Source organism: Moesziomyces antarcticus, assembly GCF_000747765.1.
Source record: "Moesziomyces antarcticus DNA, scaffold: scaffold_v10026, strain JCM 10317, whole genome shotgun sequence".
Lineage (NCBI taxonomy): Eukaryota > Fungi > Basidiomycota > Ustilaginomycetes > Ustilaginales > Ustilaginaceae > Moesziomyces > Moesziomyces antarcticus.
Genome location: NW_014638984.1, coordinates 11,273 through 29,987, shown reverse-complemented (window position 1 = coordinate 29,987; position 18,715 = coordinate 11,273). Strand labels below are relative to the sequence as shown.

The 18,715-nt window shown below is 59.3% G+C and overlaps 7 protein-coding genes and 2 non-coding genes across 9 annotated transcripts; 4 read left to right on the top strand and 5 right to left on the bottom strand.

The window, feature by feature from the left end:
- Positions 1–153: 153 nt before the first annotated feature.
- On the bottom strand, positions 154–270 carry PAN0_t026c0002. Its single transcript has 2 exons — positions 234–270; positions 154–198 (listed from the first exon to the last, which is right to left on the bottom strand). It is a non-coding gene; the product is annotated as a tRNA-Ser (tRNA).
- Positions 271–907: 637 nt separating this feature from the next.
- Positions 908–3,596, bottom strand: PAN0_026c6159 (uncharacterized protein; the record flags this gene model as incomplete). Its single annotated transcript, XM_014798391.1, has 2 exons — positions 908–1,945; positions 2,052–3,596. 2 exons carry the CDS (start codon positions 3,594–3,596, stop codon positions 908–910), a joined length of 2,583 nt encoding a protein of 860 aa, XP_014653877.1.
- Positions 3,597–3,934: 338 nt separating this feature from the next.
- On the bottom strand, positions 3,935–5,052 carry PAN0_026c6158 (uncharacterized protein; the record flags this gene model as incomplete). The annotated part of the gene is made up of 2 exons (XM_014798390.1): positions 3,935–4,435; positions 4,867–5,052. 2 exons carry the CDS (start codon positions 5,050–5,052, stop codon positions 3,935–3,937), a joined length of 687 nt encoding a protein of 228 aa, XP_014653876.1.
- A 4,106-nt stretch (positions 5,053–9,158) lies between these two features.
- PAN0_026d6157 (WLM-domain-containing protein) lies at positions 9,159–10,718 on the top strand (the record flags this gene model as incomplete). Its single annotated transcript, XM_014798389.1, has 1 exon — positions 9,159–10,718. The coding sequence occupies one exon, from the start codon at positions 9,159–9,161 to the stop codon at positions 10,716–10,718; it is 1,560 nt and encodes a 519-aa protein (XP_014653875.1).
- An 84-nt stretch (positions 10,719–10,802) lies between these two features.
- On the bottom strand, positions 10,803–13,873 carry PAN0_026c6156 (vacuolar assembling/sorting protein VPS16; the record flags this gene model as incomplete). Its single annotated transcript, XM_014798388.1, has 2 exons — positions 10,803–11,237; positions 11,312–13,873. 2 exons carry the CDS (start codon positions 13,871–13,873, stop codon positions 10,803–10,805), a joined length of 2,997 nt encoding a protein of 998 aa, XP_014653874.1.
- Positions 13,874–14,204: 331 nt separating this feature from the next.
- On the top strand, positions 14,205–14,890 carry PAN0_026d6155 (DUF1168 domain-containing protein; the record flags this gene model as incomplete). The annotated part of the gene is made up of 2 exons (XM_014798387.1): positions 14,205–14,543; positions 14,618–14,890. The coding sequence occupies 2 exons, from the start codon at positions 14,205–14,207 to the stop codon at positions 14,888–14,890; spliced, it is 612 nt and encodes a 203-aa protein (XP_014653873.1).
- A 121-nt stretch (positions 14,891–15,011) lies between these two features.
- On the bottom strand, positions 15,012–16,487 carry PAN0_026c6154 (endoplasmic reticulum protein; the record flags this gene model as incomplete). The annotated part of the gene is made up of 1 exon (XM_014798386.1): positions 15,012–16,487. The coding sequence occupies one exon, from the start codon at positions 16,485–16,487 to the stop codon at positions 15,012–15,014; it is 1,476 nt and encodes a 491-aa protein (XP_014653872.1).
- A 480-nt stretch (positions 16,488–16,967) lies between these two features.
- PAN0_t026d0001 lies at positions 16,968–17,039 on the top strand. The gene has a single exon. It is a non-coding gene; the product is annotated as a tRNA-Glu (tRNA).
- A 280-nt stretch (positions 17,040–17,319) lies between these two features.
- Positions 17,320–18,471, top strand: PAN0_026d6153 (UBC-like protein; the record flags this gene model as incomplete). Its single annotated transcript, XM_014798385.1, has 4 exons — positions 17,320–17,346; positions 17,445–17,527; positions 17,611–18,116; positions 18,248–18,471. 4 exons carry the CDS (start codon positions 17,320–17,322, stop codon positions 18,469–18,471), a joined length of 840 nt encoding a protein of 279 aa, XP_014653871.1.
- Positions 18,472–18,715: the final 244 nt, after the last annotated feature.

Below are 18,715 nucleotides of genomic sequence, written 5' to 3'. Positions count from 1 at the left end.
TTTTCGACAAGCGGCTGAACCCCGCCATCCTAAACTCTTGAAGTCGCCATAACTCGATCAGACCGAGTCAGATCTTGCTCAGGGTCTTGCCAGGGTTCCCGTCGCGATTCTGCATGCATGGATGCCTAAAAAAGGCCTCCCGCCAAAAATTGGCGATGTGTGCAGGATTCGAACCTGCGATCACAGAGTGAATTAGTTAACGGCGCACAGAGACACCATTGAACATTCATAAATTCAAGACTAACCCCTTAACCACTCGGGCAACACACCTACAAATTACCGGTGGCGGCTGATCATGACACTATATACAGTCACTCTGATCACCAATTTTGTGACTGAATACTTCCGTTCAGCATGCAGTGCATTCACCCTACTGAGACGACCTTGGAGGATGCGAGAGGCTCCCGGTGGGTTCCGTGCGCAGAATAGAAGATGCCGATAGGTGTTTCTCAATTGCGCATTTGGCAGAAAGCTCAGAAAATTCGCTCGTTGCAGGCTGCGGCAGAGATCGGCATACACCGAGGACCGCGACACTGGACGTAGCAAGTGTTGGTGGGTTTCCGGCTCGCCGGGCCCGGTACCTGCATCAGGTAGCCCCACCATACCACGCGCGCCCTGGAAGCGTCGCTGCACGCCCACTCAGGGGTACGATGCACGTACCTCCTCGTCCTCACTCAAATAGACGCTCAGACTCGCACACACTCTGTAGATAGAACACCACCCATACCCATTCGCTTTACTCGATGCATTCGTTCGTCATCGACTCCTTCTGCTTGTGTCTCCCGCTCAACCAGTGCCAAGCCACACACTCGCGTCGAGGGCTCGAACAGCAAGACAGTCTGGTGCAACACCGCGTTTTCGATTTCCGTGGCGGTGACATTGTTCTTTCCTGCTGCAAGTGGTACAGTTACAGGTAAGGATGATGGCGACGAGCACTTAAAGGCTGTGGCGGAAGCTGCCTGTAGCGCTGAGGCGGCGAGGGCGAAGACGTGCCAAAGGAAGGCGATCCATGTCGACGCTCGCGGTGGTCAGCTGCGGTCGTGGAGAATGGCCCGTACATCCCGTCTTCCAGCATCGCCGCCGAAGATCCTCTTCTGAAAGCGACAGAGGAAGAGGATGACGACAGCAGAGGCGGACTGCTATCACGAAACGCGGAGTGATCCGATGCTACCCTGACGCCTTCCTTCGGATAGCCGCATCGGGTCATTGTGCTCTGTGGATGCACGAAGCGATCGACATTCTCTGGCGCGTGCGGAGCGGCCGAAGCGGTTCCCACGTAGGAATCGTCTGCCCACCTTCGCGGAGCATCAAGTGGAACCTGAGCGGCCGGACGTGCTCGCATGCCGCTGCTGCTAACAGGGCGCAAATCTCTGAGATCTGCCGCACCACTTGGGTCGGCCGAGCTGGGCACGAGGACACCATGATGAAGGGGCCTTCGCTCATGCGAGAAAGCCAGATCATAATCCTGAGGAGGCCGAGAAGGCTGCACATCGAGAAGAGGCTGGGTCGGCCGGGCATGTCCAGAGGAGGTTGGGCGTGTCGATTCGCTCGGGCCAGTGCAGGTGTCGCTTGTGTGCGTAGCTGCTGGCTCCAAGTGATAGCCATACGGGACGCCGGTCGAGGTGGCGGGGAAGGAGGCGGTGCTTGCGCGTTGACGCGCGCCATTGGCTACGTTGAGCTCCGCACGCAAAGCCTCCAGGCTAGCTTGCTTGGCTCCTGGCGATTCCTCGCGCTCGCGCACGATTTCCTCTGCAGTCCTCCCAGTAGCTTTGGCAGCTGCTTCGGCTTCCTGCAGCTTCCGCTTGGAGATCTTGGCGTACAGAAGTCCGCAAGCGTTGCACAAGGTACGTGGACCCATTGGACCCTTGCGCCACTCGGGTGTCTCCTTTGCCTGGCATCCAAGACACTCCTGATGGTGTTCGTTCTTGCGTTTCCTGACCCTCTTCTGCAACGAGATCGTTCGTCCGACGAAGCAAATGATGGGGTGACGCTCGAGATGGTCAGCACGTGCTCAGCAATGTCAACAAGAAAAAATGATTTGTAGTGCTTACCATTCCTTTGCCGGTCAGCCTCCTGCGATCCAGCAGCTCCAACTGCTGCTGTTGACGGGTTTCCTGGGCATGTGGAAGGTACGTTGGCCCACCGTGCGCGTAGGCGTGCTGAATCGAGTGGTCGTGCGGTGGCCTGTATTCCATTCCTGGCCGGGACGAATCCGGAAAAGTGCCGTGGTCGTAGTGGCTATGGTCGGCCTGACGACGCTGAATAGCTCGGGGCTGTTCGAAAGAGGCCGATCGAGAGATCGAGCGGAGCGTCGGGTCGTGATGGATCAGATGGTTGGCATGCATGCTGAGGCCGCTCGCGCGCAGCTCGCTAGGACCATCTTCGAATTCCACCTCGCGCTCTGGAAGAGGATGCCGGTATGCAATTTCACGGCGCTGATCCTCCAGGGTGAGCCGTCCAAGGGAGGAGGGTGGCCTCTCTGCGGGGTCGACAGCTGGCCAAGAAGCATCCCAGGGAGGCCGGGGGTCTATCGGCCGCATCATCGCAGGGGTGCCTTGGTGCGATGATCCATCTCGACGTGCGCTTGAGAAAGTCGACGAGGAAAAGGGGATCTCAAGGTGTTGTGCGACTGACTGTGCGCGGCTCTGGGAAAACTCGGCCATACACTCGAGCTCTGCTTGAATGTTGTTGCGCAACATGCGCAGAGCCTCGGAGCTTCGCAAGATTGACGGCGACGGCGGGCGCCCGGTGCTGAGTCCGAGACGTCTGTTGATGTCCTGCACGTAGATGAGACCGTCCAAGAGACGATCCAAATTGGAATGGTCGGCAGCAAGAGACGACCTCCTTTCCTGGCTGGGCAATTTGGGCCTGTGAGGGGACGAATAAGCTCGGGGGCGGCCGGAGTCCAGAGGCGCGCGGCTGGTATGCAACATTGATGGCGGTGAAACTTGAAGGTGGCGCGCGGTGCGCGAGGATGGAGGTTCTGGTGCCGAGCTGTGTGAATGCGGTCCGTCACTCGTCGGCGGGTGCGAGGAGTTCGAGATGGATCGGGACGCAGAAGTGGCGATATCGTCGGCAGGATGGCGGCGATCAGACAACGGTCGGAAAAAGCTTGCACTTGCGCTGGGGGCCTTCAGGCCGGCTCTTAACGTCTCGTCTTCGTGCGACGGCCCTGGACGGTCAAATATGCCGAGGTCGTGTGACACGGCGTTCTTGGGGGACCGAAGGTGACGTCGCTGGTCTGGGATGATGGAAGCGGTAAGCGCGGTGAGGGGCGGCAGGGTCACTCTCGCTGCCTCGGTGCGTTGCTGCATGGTGATCAAGTGGGCCGAGGGCTGCTCTGCCGCCGAGTTACCACTAGGAGCTATGGAGCGAGCGCGAGGTGCAGGCGTGTCATGGGAAGCAGTGCGGTCGGAGTGAAAGGAACGTTGAGCGGAAAGCTGCTCGATGCCAGAGGCGAGGATGAACTCGGACTTCGAACAGCGCGCTAAGGAGGCGCAACTGTGCAAGAGTGGTGGTCGTTGTTCGAGGTAGCTTTTTGACACGAATGGGTGGATAGAATCCGTGAGACGGGGGAGGTTCTGGCAAGTCGACATACGGCGCAATCAGCGCAATGATCTGGCAAAGTGTAGCAAGATTGATGAGCTGCCCGGACTGGACTGGTCGGATGGGTTGGCAGGATGGAGAGATGGTGAGAGAGACAACGGTGGGAGTTCAAGTATACAAGGAGAGCCGTTGGTTTTGATCAGGGCGACGAGATCAATGCTGGGAGGGGTAACCGAGATGCAGCCGAGATTGTCGGAACGATGCCGGAGCGAGCGGATGATCGCACAATGTAGAAGCTGGTGTAGAGACGCGGCGGAAACACGGCTGGACGCGGCTATTGGAGGGCCCTGCAGCACAGCTCGGCTGAAACTCCGGATGGAAGGTGTCGTTAGGAACGCTTGGTGACCGAGGAGATGACGAGGAGGGAAGATGTGCTGTACGGAAATGCACGGAGGAGGCAGGCGGGAGTAGATAACGACGTATCGTTGCTTGCAAACGACCAAGCGAGAGACACTTCCGAGATTTGGTAGGGTCCAGACGAGCGACGAGCGATGCGGTAGCAGGATTCGCGCATATACGGTCTAAAGCGCCTAGATTCGAGCGAGACCGAGGCGGTGAGAGGGTCGAGACCGTCGCGCGCCGAGATCCGAACAACCGGCGCAGGAAAGGAAGCTAGCAGAGGACGGTGAGCGAGGTGTAAGGCGGCACGAGCCGGAGCGCATGCTGCTTGTGCTGCTGTAGATGATGGCGAGATGACAAGACGATGGTCGACGCCAAGCAAAGATGAGCCGGAGCGAGCTAGAATCAGCGAAGCGGAACGACGGCGGAGGAGGGCAGGGGGCAGCAGTGCAGCAGCGCAGCAGGGCAGCGGCGTCTTGCGGTCTAGACGCTCGCACGGCAAAGACAAGGTCGAGAGCCTGTGGGTAGTGCAGTGGATCGCTGTAGCCTGGTCTCAGCTGCCTCTGTCTTGCTGTTGTTCGGCTCGGGATGGATTTGCATTGCGAGCGAGGCCGACGACGCGGTCGACGCGGCTGCTCGGGCTGCGTTGGGCGGCTCGCTCGTTGTCGCACGGCCATGCCCGCCGCGTCTTGACGCAGTATGTGCGAGAGGCGCGATGAACCCGACATCCAAGGCAGAGCATGTTGCCGGCGCACCAGCACACAATCGGTCCCCCGCGGGCAGGCAGCCGGAAGGCGCTGCAGAGCGGGTCGCAAGGCAAAACGCCCCGGAGAATCTCGCCAACCAAGAATGCACGCTCACATGTCAGGCTCGTCAGCCACGCTCTGGACGCCAACCCGAGCTGACGTGCTGCATGCGCACCAGGGTTTTTTTTGCATGTTTATGCGGTAAGCTTGTGGCAGCGTGCTCGAGTGCATCGCAGATGGAAAGGACAGGCACAACCGAAACGCGGTCAGCGAGCTCCGGCTGATCATTGCACTGCAGCAGCAGCAGCAGCGTCACCATCATTAAGATCATCAGTTTCATCTTCATCTTCTTCCTCTTCATCTGCTTCACCACTGACGGATCTCGAAGAAGCGGCTTCCCATCCAGGCGGACCTGCAAGGCAGCTTGGGTACAGCAGCCGGTGTGTGGAATAAAAAACCCTCTATTAATAATGAAAGTTCGAATTTAGGGAAAAAAAAATAAAAACCCAGATTAACGTAAAACCGCCGAAGCCACAAAGACAGGTAAGCTGCGGCGCCGAAGATGGCGTTCGCTCAAGCCAGCCTGCTCCGTCGGCATTGACGATGGATGAGGAGTGCAGTGGCATCATCGAGTGTGGCGTCGAGGCACGAGTTCCAATGTCCGGTACCGCAAAATGCCGCACCGGTATTGTTTTGGGCATCCTTTGGACACGCACACACGTACGCATGCTTTGCTGAGTTTGCTGAGTTGGGCGGAATTTGGGAGAGGCATATTGGATGCATGGTTCCATCGGTGGTCAGGGTCTGGATCCGCGGTCCGGTGCGCTCCAGTCTCGGTTCCCACCAGCTCGTCCGGGCCGAGCACGAGTGAATTTACGTCGTGATGCGCCGCTGGATCTCCGCTTGTGCCTGGTCGAGTGCATCTCGGTCGTCGTTCGCTGACGTCTGTGCATGAGTCGGGACCCTTCGATCTCGTGCATATTCTGTCCATCAAGATGCGAAATTGCACTAAAAAACGTACTGGAAATAAACCGCACAGAAAACTTTGCGTGCCGGCTCGGTGTGAGAGAGACGTGTGACCATCGTTCCCACCGAGGCACCGAGGCATGACTGTTGGCTTGACCACCCGAAGCCGTTGGCAGCGCATCGAGGGCGTGAGGCGCGCCCCTGGCTATCGAGTTGTTGCAGACGCCCCCTTGGCCGGTGCTGGAACGCAGTCGGATGAGCCGAAGTCGTTTGGACCGCCGCGAGTTTGCTAGATGATGACGGATGGACCGAAGCCAGCGGGCGGCACTTGAAACCCGCACACGATGCCGGTTGAACTTTATTGCAAGCTGAGACCGATTCCAGAGCGTGTCGACTGGGACGCTTCTTTCGCTTAGTCTTGGCCCGCCAGTAGCCGAATTGCCAGATTGCGGAGATTGTACCCCTCACGCCACCTACTGTAGGGGAATTGGCCCAAAAAGGGACAAGGGAAAGAAAACGGGAAAAAAAAAACAGAGAGATAGAAAAAAAGCCGAGGCCTCTGCCCGAATGCGTGGGGGACGACCGAGAGAGGTGCTCGGCAAGCTCGTGGGAAATTAAGGTTAGGAGGTCTTGCAGAAGCAGGCAACGGCCATCTTGATGCCCTTGGCGCGGCTCATCCCGACACCGAAAGCGAATTGCAGCCCGATTCGGCAGCCAATGCCGCGCCACCTCGTGAGCATCCACATGCGTGCCTTGCCTCCGAATCCCCAAACCAAGTGCATCTGCTTGGACGAGGAAGGTCACCAGCAGCAGCATGCGAGTTAGGTCGGGGCTCCTAGTTCAGCTATCTTGAGTGACGGGTGGTCTGCGAGTGTCGCGTCACGACGGTGGACTGTGCCCAAACGAGCCTGTGCTGACGCAATCAACACCTCGTTGTCCAACAGTCAATCCGCCCCGCGAGTTCGGAGTGCATACAATGGCCATCGGACGCAGCCGAGAATCGACCAGCAGCCTGCCTGGGACCCTTGGAAGAACAGGGTCCACTGAATTCTATTATTCTGCGTTCGCCCAGAGCATTGTTCTGTTCGCTTGCCTCGTAATTCAATCCATCAATCGATCAGCAGGTGAGCGAAGCGAGCTTTGGCACCGGCCATACTTTTATGCAGCCGAGCGAGCCGAGTAGAGCCCGTGCCGAACTCGCCCTCGCCCAAAGGTGGCCGAACAAAGTTGCGAGGCTTGGATGAGCGTGGGCAGGAATGCAACAGCTAGAGGCGTCGCCATGCAGGGCGGCGGACACGGCTAATTTGCGAGGCTCAGGCGAGCTTATCAATACTGGAATCCAAAAGCCATCCGAGAGAGGCATAGGCGAGTGCTGCTGCTGCTGCTGCTGCTGCGACGAGATCTCGTCTGCAATCCAGCGCCCCCAAGAGTGCAGAAAAGGCGGAGCCGACAGATGGTTTGAGGAAGTATGCAGTCGCGCGCAGGGCCATGCAGGGCTCGCGAAAACCAAGCAAACCTTGTTTCGTCCGCGACGGTCTTGGAGGATGATTGCCAAGCGTCCAAGCAAGGATCTCGCAGCATCATTCCCGGCTCGTTCGCACGTCTTATTTACGCTGCCGTCAGCATATTTCGCTGCAGCGTGAGTTGTGGGAGCATCTAGCTTTGCACCCAACACCTTGGCAGCCACACGTTCTCACGCAGGGGCGCGCGCCGCGACTCCTGCTTGTGCGCTCTTTCGAGATGCGCTGTCAGCTGCGCAACCTTGCCGAGCGCAACTGTTCCAAACACCACCACATATCCGTGCTGCCTGGATCGGTCAAGGCTCGGCAGTGCTTGTACCATTTGTACCGTGGTGCCAGCGACCCGCACCATTTGTCTAGCGTAGCCGAGATGGCGCAGCTGGGGCGCCGATCGATCCTTGCTGCACCACGCTCAAACTGACACTCAGCTCTCAACCCTGCCCGTCGGCGTCTGCAATGGCGCGCGCTAAGCAGCTGAAGGATGCCACGCTAAGCTACGGCTCCAGCTTCGAACAAGCTAGGTTCGTGAGACTGGGAGCCGGTCATTTTCGCTTCGGCCAACTTGGTCGGCTGTTGCCACTGTTCCTGCGCCCGTCTCGCTTCCTGCGGCCTGTGTCAAGTTTCATCTCGAATACCGCTCCTCAGGCGCCTCGGCGTGCAGAGAAGGACAAGCTGGCATCGAGCGGATGGGCTGCGCTTTCCCACGATCGCGATGGGCGTCTTGGAAAGTTCGGCAGCCGAGAAGCAGCAGGCATAGCGATTCGGCTATGCTGCCTCTCGGGATCTGAGTTTCGCTTTGCGTTCCCTTTGCGTTCGCTTTGCAGTGCTACTGTATATCGTCCAGCCGAGTGCCATACGTGCCTCCCACTTTCCGGCAGCGTCAGCGAGCCTCGACGAGACGCTGCTGCCGCTCATCGTGTTTGGCATCGAGGGGCCAAGGAAAATATTTAAAATTACACAGGGTCCAGGCTCTCAGCTGAAGCCTTCTGCTGAATTTTTTTCACACACCGCGACGACGACGTTTTGTGTGCCGAGGCTGCTCTCAGCTGATCGTCCAGAACAACAGGCTGCCTGCACGATGCGTGTCCCGTCCCGCACGACTCGCTCGCTTGCATCGGCGCTGCGCTTGGACGCCGTTGGGCGCATTCGGTTGCCCTCGCATCGCCTCTCTCCTGGCCTACGCGGCGTCTTAACCGAGCTCGGCTTCGGCCACCTTTCGCTCCTGCCTCGCTCGTCCGTCCCAGGGGTTTTCCATCGTCGGACTTACTGGCAATACTGCCACAGCGGTCCGCTGCTCCGCCTGCAGCGCGCCATCGCATCTGCACCGCCTCCTTGCACCGCGACGGCACGTGCACTCTCATGCTACCGCCCTAGCCCAAATCTCGTCTTCCACGCTCCAATCTTGTCTGAGGCAAGGACAGCGTCACAATCCGTGAAAGTTGATCGAGAAGCTGAATGCATGGCGTGCATACCCGCGCCTCGATACATGCTCTCCTTGAACCTTGACACCCAGTTGAAGGGCATAGAACGCGGAGGCGTCCAAGCAGCAAGCGCAATTTCGGCTTGCTTCGGCCGTGCAGTCGGTGGAGACGGGCTCCCAGCGTCCGCTCCATGATCGGCTCGTAAGTCTGCCCGATGCAGTCATGAGTCCGAAAGGCATATTGCTGGCCTGCGCCGATATCATCGCCGTCTCATACCTCACTCAAGGCCTCGAGACCTTGGAAGAACCGCTTCGGATTTATTTCAGCTGTTAGGTTGCAGCGTGCGATCCTCGTACCAAATATCCGGGAGTCGGACAGCGACTCGAGCCTCCACACCCGCCTAGTTTGACGCTGAGTCAATGCGGCAAACTGCACGCCATTGAGAATCATCCCTGGATCGTACAGACCATCACATCCGCAGTCTCCGACGCGAGAAGACGCTGCATAGAAAATGCTATAGCGCGCCTCAGAATGGCGTAGTGCCAGACATCGAGACCAGCATGGTACACCTTCGCCTCAATGATCCCGACACTTCGCGCAACAAGCAAATCAACTACATCACAGCGCTGCCCCGATATGCTGACAGCGAGCAGGCTCGTCACAGGCTCTTGCAGCTGGCTGCCCAGGTGCAGCCAGTGATGAAGAGCCACGGCTTCCAGATCAACTCTCTCGAAGAGTTCGAGTGGAATCGCGAGTTCGCCGGGCGCAACTGGAACAACGGCGAGACGGTCGAGCTGGTGCTCAGGCGTCAGGATGGATCCTTTGCTCCTCTGCAATGGGTCTTGATGGTCTTCTGCCATGAGCTGGCTCACATCAAGTACATGAATCACATCCCCTCTCAGCACGGCAAGCTCGACCGCGAGCTTCGCAACGAATGCAGGGAGCTCCAGGCACGCGGCTACCACGGCGACGGCTTCTGGTCGGCGGGGCAACGCCTGCAAGACAACGGCTTTGTTGCCGGAGACGGTCTCAACAGCTTGCAGGGCCTACCCGAGTATTCCTGTGGTGGAGCATTCCGAAGCAAGCCGACTCGAAGGCAAGGCAACAAACGTCGTCGCACAAACGCCGCCTCGGCCCCGCGCAAAAGAGGCTTCAAGGGTCCAAGCCTGCACACGGGAGCCCAGACAGCGCCCAACACCAAAGGAGGAAGACGCGTACAGACGTCATTGCCCGGCTCGGGCTCCCGCGTGGACGGCATGAATCACTTGCCCAAAGCCTCGGCCTTCGACTCGGCCTACAAGCAAGATTCAAACTCGACGTTTCGAAAGCGCACGCAGACCGCCTCAGCTCGCGAGCTCAGAGCACAGGCAGCCATGCGCCGTCTCAACGCCCTCAAGACCGAGGAGGCCGCTGTCGAGCCACTCACCGATCAAGAGCCATTCTGGCCCGACGAGAAGCCGGACTCAGTAGGCAGCTCAGCTCGCTCAAGCTCATTTACGAATGGCGACGCTCAAGTGAAAGAGGAGGCTGGTAGCAGTCACGGTGACAGCGAGACTGAGACCGAGGACGAGGAGGATACCAAAGACGGCGGCATGGTCATTCATCTGGACGACTCATCCGAGGACGAATCCGGCGCGGGATCATCTGCGTCCGTGACGGAGCGCGAGGCGGAAGATGGGCTCGCTGGTTCCAGTCGGGTCAAACAAGAGCCCGATTCACATCCGCACCAGACGCTGGCGAGCAAAGAGAGCCAAGAGCAGAGGCTGGAAAGAGCGCGACTGTATCGCCAACACGAGCTGCAGCAGGGTGGCGCCATGCGCTCCACGAACGAAGACTGGCTCGACTTCTGCTCGATCGCACGCCTGACCAATCCTAGCTCCATTGCACAGGATAGCGCCAGTAGAAGTGCCTCAAGATCCGACCCGATCGAGATCCTCTCCTCCGACGACGAAAGCAGCCCAGCGAGCAAGAGTGCACGCAAAGCCACGCCCAGGCGGCCGCCTCGACTGGATCAGACGCAGTCCTGGTCATGCCAAGTTTGCACGCTCATCAACTCGGCCTCTGCGTTGCGCTGCGACGCCTGTCTCACTACCAAGGGCTCATTCCTAGTCGGTCAATGAAGCCTCGCACTGCAATAGAACTGCTTCAACAATCGCTTGCAAAGCGTACATTGAGTGAGTCAAAGCTGCTGCGCTATCGACGCGCTACTCGTTGAATCGATCCGACAGCTGGTTGGCGACGATTTGGCTGGGGAGTCGGGAGAGATACGACGTGAAGGCATTTCGGTCCGACTTGTCCTGGATCTTTGGCACGAAGCGCATCGACTCCTGCACGTGGTTGAGCTCGACGAGCTTGACCACAAACGGCGTATATCCGATGGGCGAGCGCTTCGAGTTGGCAAAGCTCCACAGACCATCCCAGTCTTTGCTCTGGGCGAGCGTGTCGAGCTTGATGTTCCAGTACCTCTTGTCCGGCACTTTAAAATCGGATCGCAGCTTGTCGGCCTTTTTCGACATGTTGCGGAAGAGCAGCTGGCGAATCGTCTCGTTGAGCGACAGTCCCGTAAACTGGCTACGGTGTCCATCCTCCTTCTCCAGAGCCTGCTGGAATGCCAGCAGCCGAATCTGCTCGTCCACCAACTATTCGTAACGAAAAGGTGAAAGCGTCAGCACGATACGGCGCTTGAAACGGCACATGATTTATAACAACATACCTTGGCCTCGAGCACTCTTTCTTTGTCCTCGCTAAAGAACTTCATGGCGGTCTTGAGGTTGAAGATCTTGTCGGGCATCTCGGTCTCCGAGACGTCTTGCATCGCATTGGCCTTTTCGAGCGCGAGGATGGCCGAGTCGGTCCTGCGGTCGTCCTGGTAGTAAAAGTCTCTGAGCAGGTCGCGGTCGACCTCCTTCGCATACACCTCGAGCAGGTTCGACGCCAAGGCGAGGTATTGGCGTGTGGAAGCCAGCTCCGCATTCGCGCGCCCTCGAGACTGGGCGGACGGCTGAGCACCCAACGCAACAAGCGCATCCGAGACGGGCGCTTGTACGATCCGGAAGAAGTCGCCGCGAGACAGCTGGTTCTTGAGGCGGAGCAGCACGTGGTAGATCAGATCCGTGTCGCCCGACTCGATCGCCTTGACGAGCGCAAGCTTGTCTTCGCGCATGTTCATCAAGAGCGGCACTTGGTCGATTGCCCGCGCCTCGTGATCGAGCAGGCGCGTGGCGAGATCACGTCGGCCAGCCTTCCATGCGGTCCAGGCGACCTCGGCAAAGCTCACCGAGGCCACCCGGTTGGCGTCCTCAGAGCCTGCGCCCTTTGAGGCGGGCGCGGCGTCGGCTGGGCCGGCAGAGACAAGGCTATCGTCTTCGGGCCCGCCCAGCTCACCTACGCGCTCGACCAACGACGTGGCGATGCTGAACTTGCGTACGATATCTGCGCACAAGCGCTCCTCAGCGGAAGCAGCAGCAGCCGAGGACGAGCCACCCAAAGCCGGCTTGGTTCTGGCGATCTTGGCTCTGGCCCAGTGCTTGAGGATGGGATCGGGACGAATGTGCAGGAAGCGGGCGATCTTGAGCGAGAGAAAGTGGTGGTTCTGAGCCGTGAGTCGCGAGAGCAGGGCGGTGGGACCCGCAGCAGTGTATTGCTCGTACGAGATTGGGATGCCGATCTGGTAGTTGCGTGCGGCGTTGAGAACGCGCAGAGTGCGAGCCATGTCGACGAAGGCGGTAGGATCGTAGAGCTCGATGAAGCTTTTGCCGAACGAGGCGGCTTTGAGAAGGCGCCTCTGCCACGAGAGGTCCCATTCGTACGCGGCGGCGCGAAGGCAGGTGTCGACGGCGTCCGGCAGACTGGAGCGGATGGCGCGGATGCCCTCGTCTGCGCGGCTGCTCTTGGCGCTGAACTGTTCGGCCGCCTCGAAGAGGAGCGCGGCTGGATCGTTGGAACCGGGCTGGAAGACGCGTGCCGAGACGTCCGAGACCTTCTGGAGGAACTCGTGTCGATCAGAGGCGATGATGCGCAGGCCATCGACCTCGGTGATCAAGTGGGTGGGACCGGCATAGGGATAGCGGATCGAGTCTCCGAACGGCCCGACCATGACGACCTCGTCGTTGAACGCCAGCGCGAGCGTGTTGTTGCCACACCACTGTACCGAGCGCACGCCACTGCCGCCGATGCCACCTTTTCCCGAGCTTGTAGCGGAAGGATTGAGGGACTGGAAAGGATCGTCGACGAGGGAGGCATCCTTGTATGCTTCGGAGGCACGAATGTCGAATTCACTGAGACTTCTGGAGAAGTCTGAGCTGACGACCCAGAGGACGAGGTCGGCGGTCATGAGAGCGAGGAGCTTGCCGTTGGGCGAAGGACGGACGACGTGGAAAGGCCCGCGGGAGAGGCGCATGTCCTGGCATGCAGTGTCTATTGAAGAGGGACCGGCTGCGGAGCGGGTGAGCGAGAGCAGAGTCTGGCCTTGCGCGATGAGAACGGTGGTAAGCCCCGACTGCGAGACATTGGGAGGAAGCACTGCCCAAGATGAAGGGAGCGAGGACGACTGTGGCGAATTGGAATTGGACTGGTCGAATGGCGGAAGCAGCTCCGGAGTGGGGATCTGAACGGTATCGTCGTCGAAGGAGGGAAGCACAAAGCCATACTCGCCTCCGCCGCTGAGGCTAACGGCTCCTGCATAATCTCCTTGCTCCGCGTCGAGGTCGAGGCCGGGGAAGCGCCATTCGACGAAGCGACGCGCACCGACGAAAGCGACGACGCCGCCTGGCCATACGCGAGCATCGATAACGCCGGTCTCTGTGGCTTCGATGCCGAGCGAGTGTTGGGTGTAGTAAGAGTTCGACGTAGCTTCGATGGGGACGGGGCGCTTGCGAGAGGTGGTGGGCGCAGCGGAAGTGTCGACGGAAGCTGGACACGGCGAAAGGAGGGTATATAGACGGACGCTTCCTTCCTCGAGGACGACGACGAGCTGCTCGAGCGCGTTGAAGTCGAGGGCGATGATTCTGAGCGAAGGATCCCAGGGTATGCTTTCGATGAGTTGGCCTGCTGCGGTGTAGACGAGGATCTTGGGCTTCAGCAGTGAAGCCTTGCCTAGCGAGACGAGCCGAGTGGGGTCGCGCACGAGGGCGATGAGACCGCCGTTGCTGGCGGCGGCAACGACATAGTCTGCGAGATTGTCGATGCCCCAGTTGAGCGCGTAGAGCTCGGTGCGGCGGTAGAAGATGTCTTGCAAGCTGGACCACTCGGAGGTGGGGTGGTTTGGTTGCACCATATCGGACTAGACGCTACGGACTAGCGCAATGCCCGGTCTGGTGCGTTGTGACGAGTGCCTGTTCCTGCGTGGCGGAAAGGTTGGAATGTGATCCAGCTGACGTTGCGGGTAATGGGGATGAAGGTCGACGATGGAAAAGGGGCGCGAGGTTGGTCTGTGCTGTGCGTTTAGCGCGAGTCCAGGTTCGCGGATGAGGGTCGCGCAATTTAGCGCGGATGTGCGGCTTCCAAGTGGAGGAAACAAGATTGGCTGGCGGCTCGATGTTCTTGCTTCGCCGTCTCACACCAACTACGTTCTTAGTCTCGACTAGGCAGACGTTATCCACGCAACCATGTCGCTATCACCAAGCAACGGCGAGCCGTCGTCGTCACGCCACTCGGCCGAACTCACCATGGGCGTGCCCAACAAGAAGGGCAAGCTGTCGGCGCACGAGAGGCAAGCGCAAGCGCTGTCCAAGCTGCTGGCGAACCCAGACAAGGAGATCCACATCCCGAGCGGACCCAAGGAAAAGACAATACGAGCGCCTCGCGACGTGATGAAGAACGTCACCGGATCGAGTGCAGGAGCCGGTTCGGGCGAGTTCCACGTCTACAAGCAGCAGCGCCGACGCGAGTTTGAGCGCATCCAAATCATGGAGGAGCAGAATCAAAAGGTGGGTGCCGAAGCTCTTGTCGACTGAGCCGTTCCGTTTGAATCGATAGCTGATACTGATCTTGCCATCTGCGGACGTGTTCCGACGCACAGCTGACAGAGCAGCAAGAGTTTGATCAGAAGCGCGCCGAGACGCAGCGCAAGGACGAAGCCAAGACCGACAAGAACCGGGCCAAGCGCGAAAAGAAGAAGCTCGCGGCTCTCAAGGCGCAGGCTGCGGCCAAGGGCAAGCCCTCATCAGCAACGCTTGGAACGGCTGAGCCACAAGCAAAGAAGCAGCGTCTGCACAACGACGACGTCGAGCGCATCCAATTCAAACAACGCCCAGACTCGGACGACGACGACAGCAACCACAGCGGCTCTTGAGCTCTCAATGTACGCGCTCTCGCCTCAACTCTTTTGCTAATCGCACGCCTGAGAGCATCGTATCGAATCGACTCTACACTAGATTTGAATAAAGATAATGACACGGGAGCACGCGAAGACCTCAGAGCAGCGTCTGGGTAAACTTGATCCACGTGCCGATCTGCTTGTACACCTTGATCGCGTTGGCCACCTCGGTGTCGACGGTAAAGTAGTCGTGCACCTCGTGCGGGTAGACGTGGTGCACCACCTTGCAGTTGAGCTCGCCGGGACTCAGCACGATGCGCTGGCTCGAAGTGGACGTCGGCAGATTTTTGGCCTTGCGCAGCAGGTTGGCAAAGTGCGTGCCTTCGTCGAGCAGCGTCTCGCCACCACCGTTGGCGATGAAGCACGGCGGCATGGCGGCCAGCTCGCCGATCGACTTGTTCGAGTGCGTGCTCCACGCGTCCGACAGCGGATACGGAAGCTTCTTGAGTCCCTGCGCCGAAACGCCCCAGTCCTCGTAGCTCAGCGCGATGATGTCCGTGTCGACGTTCTTCTCTCGGCTCTTGAACGACAGGTCCTCGGGCGCGATCCACGGCGACAGCAGCACCAGGCCAGGGATCTTGAACGACGCTGGATCGTCAAACACGACGTGCTTGTACGAGCGCAGGTAGCGCTCCAGCTGCAGCGTCATCCAAGCGCCGTGGCTGTCACCGCCAATGTAGATCTGCTCCGGAGAGTACTTGAGCTCGTTGATCAGGTACAGGTACGCCGACAAGGCCTGGTACAGCTGCACCGGTGACGGCGCAAACGGCGCCAGGTTGTAGTCGACCGAGAAGAGATCGATGCCCGCGTTGCGGGCGAACGTCTTGGCGAGGTTCATTCCCATGTGCACATCGCCGGCGTTGAACGTGACACCCGCACCGCCGTGGAAGTAGCAGATCACCGGGCGGCTGGGCTTGGTGGTCGCGCGAGGCTGCGGAGGCACAATCTCGGGCTTGTGGGTGAACCAGAGCGCGCGAACGCTCCACTTGAGCCACTTTGGATCCAGCAGCGGCGGACCGGTGTAGGCGTCCGTGGTGATCCTGCGTTTGTCGTTGGGGCTCGTCTTGACGGCCAGGATGCCGTCGAGGTACTCGGGACCCGCAGGGGGGATCCACACCTTGTCGGCGCGGCCGTGCTTGGCGTCGAGCTTGAGCGCCTTGATGCTCTGCTTGGCAAGCACCACCGAGCCGCCCGGGCCCGACAGGTTGAGGCACGCGACCAAGGTGCCGAGGAAGTGGTTGCGGTCGCGCAGTCCACCCTTGCGCGGCGCGATGGGCTGCACGCCAAAGCGGATCAGATTGCGCATCACGCGTCGCACCACCAGGATGTACGCCGCCGTGGCAAAGCTCCAGTTTGGGTTGAGGCGGAAGCGTGGGATGATGGAGCGCAGCAGGTACCAAGGGATCTTGACGAGCGATGTGGACAGGAAGAACACCTGGAAGACGAGCATTCGCAGCAACGGGTTGAGCACCGCCGGTCGAGGCGGCGATGCCTTTTGGACAGCAGCGAGCACGCGTGGATCGACCTTGCGCTCCGTGCTCGTGCTCGAGCTCACCGAAATCGACGACGACATGGTGATGTGTTCTTCCGAGACGGGTCTCAGCGAGGTCTTGCGGGGACGGGCTTGGCCAATGGTCGCTTGGCGCGGGAATGGGTGGTAGGAGGCAAAGAAGAATCGTATGTGACAACCGTAGCGCTATTGGTACGGTGTCGTTGAAGCTTTCGAGGGTAGAAAAGGAAGGAACGAACAGATGCACGGTCGCCCGACTCAGTACGCGCGGGGTCACTCAAAGGGACTCGCGACTAGGCTGATACAGCATAGCGGTCACCCCACAGGTTACCCCAGAATATCGTCGAGGCGCGAGGCGGCCCCTGCGCGTCTGGCAGGTGAGCCGCCAGCAAGAACAGACGGGACCCGCAGCATCTCATGCACGGCGGACTTTTTGTGGGCGGTAACCGCTCACGCCCCGTCGTGTGAAAGCGGGTATATCCTCACCAAGCCCTGCCAAAGAATTGCGTGATATACGCACAATGTCCGCCTCCTCATAACAAATCCCAGTTAGTACAATGGTTAGTATAGGGCACTCTCACTGCTCAGATCAGGGTTCGATTCCCTGGCCGGGAACTCCTCTTTTTTCTCTTTTTTTTTGGGGGGGGCTTGAGATTTGTTAGAGCTTTGTGACGTGGATGCGGCTGAGCTCCACTTGCGGGTTCGGCTCGGTGGCAGTGTGGGTCCGCTTGCCGTTGCGTGCGTCGGGCTGCTGGGCCTGCATGTGCCAAAAGTCTCATCACGCTCTCCACCTCAAAGGCACGCTGCCCGGCGCTGTATCGTTCTTGCCTTCCGCTACCAGATACTCGCAACGTCCGCGTCAGGCAAGCGGGCTGCTCTATATCTCTCTGCAATCATGGCGAGCAAGGCCGCCATCAAGAGGGTATGCGCAATCATTTTTCATCAAAAAGACAGCCAAGCGAGCTCTTCTGAATTCTAACCCTCTCAATCCTCTTCTCTCGACATCTGCTATTGTCACAGCTCACAAAGGAGGCGCAGCTGATGGACAAGGACCCTCCTCCGCTTGTCTACGCCCGTCCGCGCGAAGACAACATCCTCGAGTGGTAAGTAGGCTTCGTCGATGCGCTTGCGCTTGCAAAGCGTTCATCTGGACAAAAAGCTGAAGGACCTTGTTGTTCGATCACAGGCACTACATCCTACGAGGCCCTCCCGACACGCCGTACGCCGGCGGCGAATACCACGGACAGCTGCTCTTCCCGCCCGAGTTCCCCTTCAAGCCGCCGGGCATCAAGATGCAGACGCCGAGTGGCCGGTTTGCGCCCAACACCAAGATCTGCACCTCGATGAGCGACTACCACCCGCACACGTGGCAGCCGGGCTGGAACACGTCGACGATCCTCATCGGACTGCTCTCGTTCATGTGCTCGGACGAGATGACCACAGGCTCGGTAACGGCGTCGAGTGCGGATCGCAAAAAGCTCGCCGAGCAGTCGCACGCGTTCAACCTGACGCAGAAGAAGTTCTGCCAGATCTTCCCCGAGTACGCTGGCCAACAGATCAAGGATCTGCCCAACATGGGCGACAACAAGCAATCGACCACCTCGGCCGGCGCCGGTGCAGCCTCGGGCGACGCCAACAAGTCTGAAAAGGTGGGATCCGATTCGCCTGAGGCGCCACCGCTACCAAAGCAGGGTGCGTGAATCCGCCAGCCTCCCACCGTCGCCACTCGCAATGAAGAGGGCGGGCGTGTGGCCAGCATGGTCGTGCAAACACGTGCCGAACTGGATCCGCTGACTTCTCTCATCCATTGCTTCTTACTACAGGCTTGAGGAATCGATCTGCAGCGATACCTGCGTCGAGCGGTGCGGGGGCAGCCGATGAGTCCGACGCCAGTCCTAACGGACGCCGAGCCGAAGATGCAAGGCCACCACGTAACAACCGGCGCAGAGACCTGTTTGGCTTGCGCAGCTCGCTGGTCTTGCTCGCCGTGCTGGCATACCTGTTTGTGAGCCGCGTGATGAACGCCAGCGCCAACGGCATCATCTAACGCCGTTCCCGTACAGACCGTAGATCATACTTTTCACACCCTCGAGCTGGCTTTACAGTGGTTTCGCATCGTATACCATCCCTGCTCGTATCGATCGAATCGCATTGCATCGCATCACCCTGTTCGTCGTCATTCGTGATGGAAGGATGCCGCTATCTTGACCGATCCAGCGAAGGTGATCTGGAGCCGATCTGGTTTGGGATCGGGCGAGATTGGCAGGGGTTGGTCGAAAATCCACGACTTG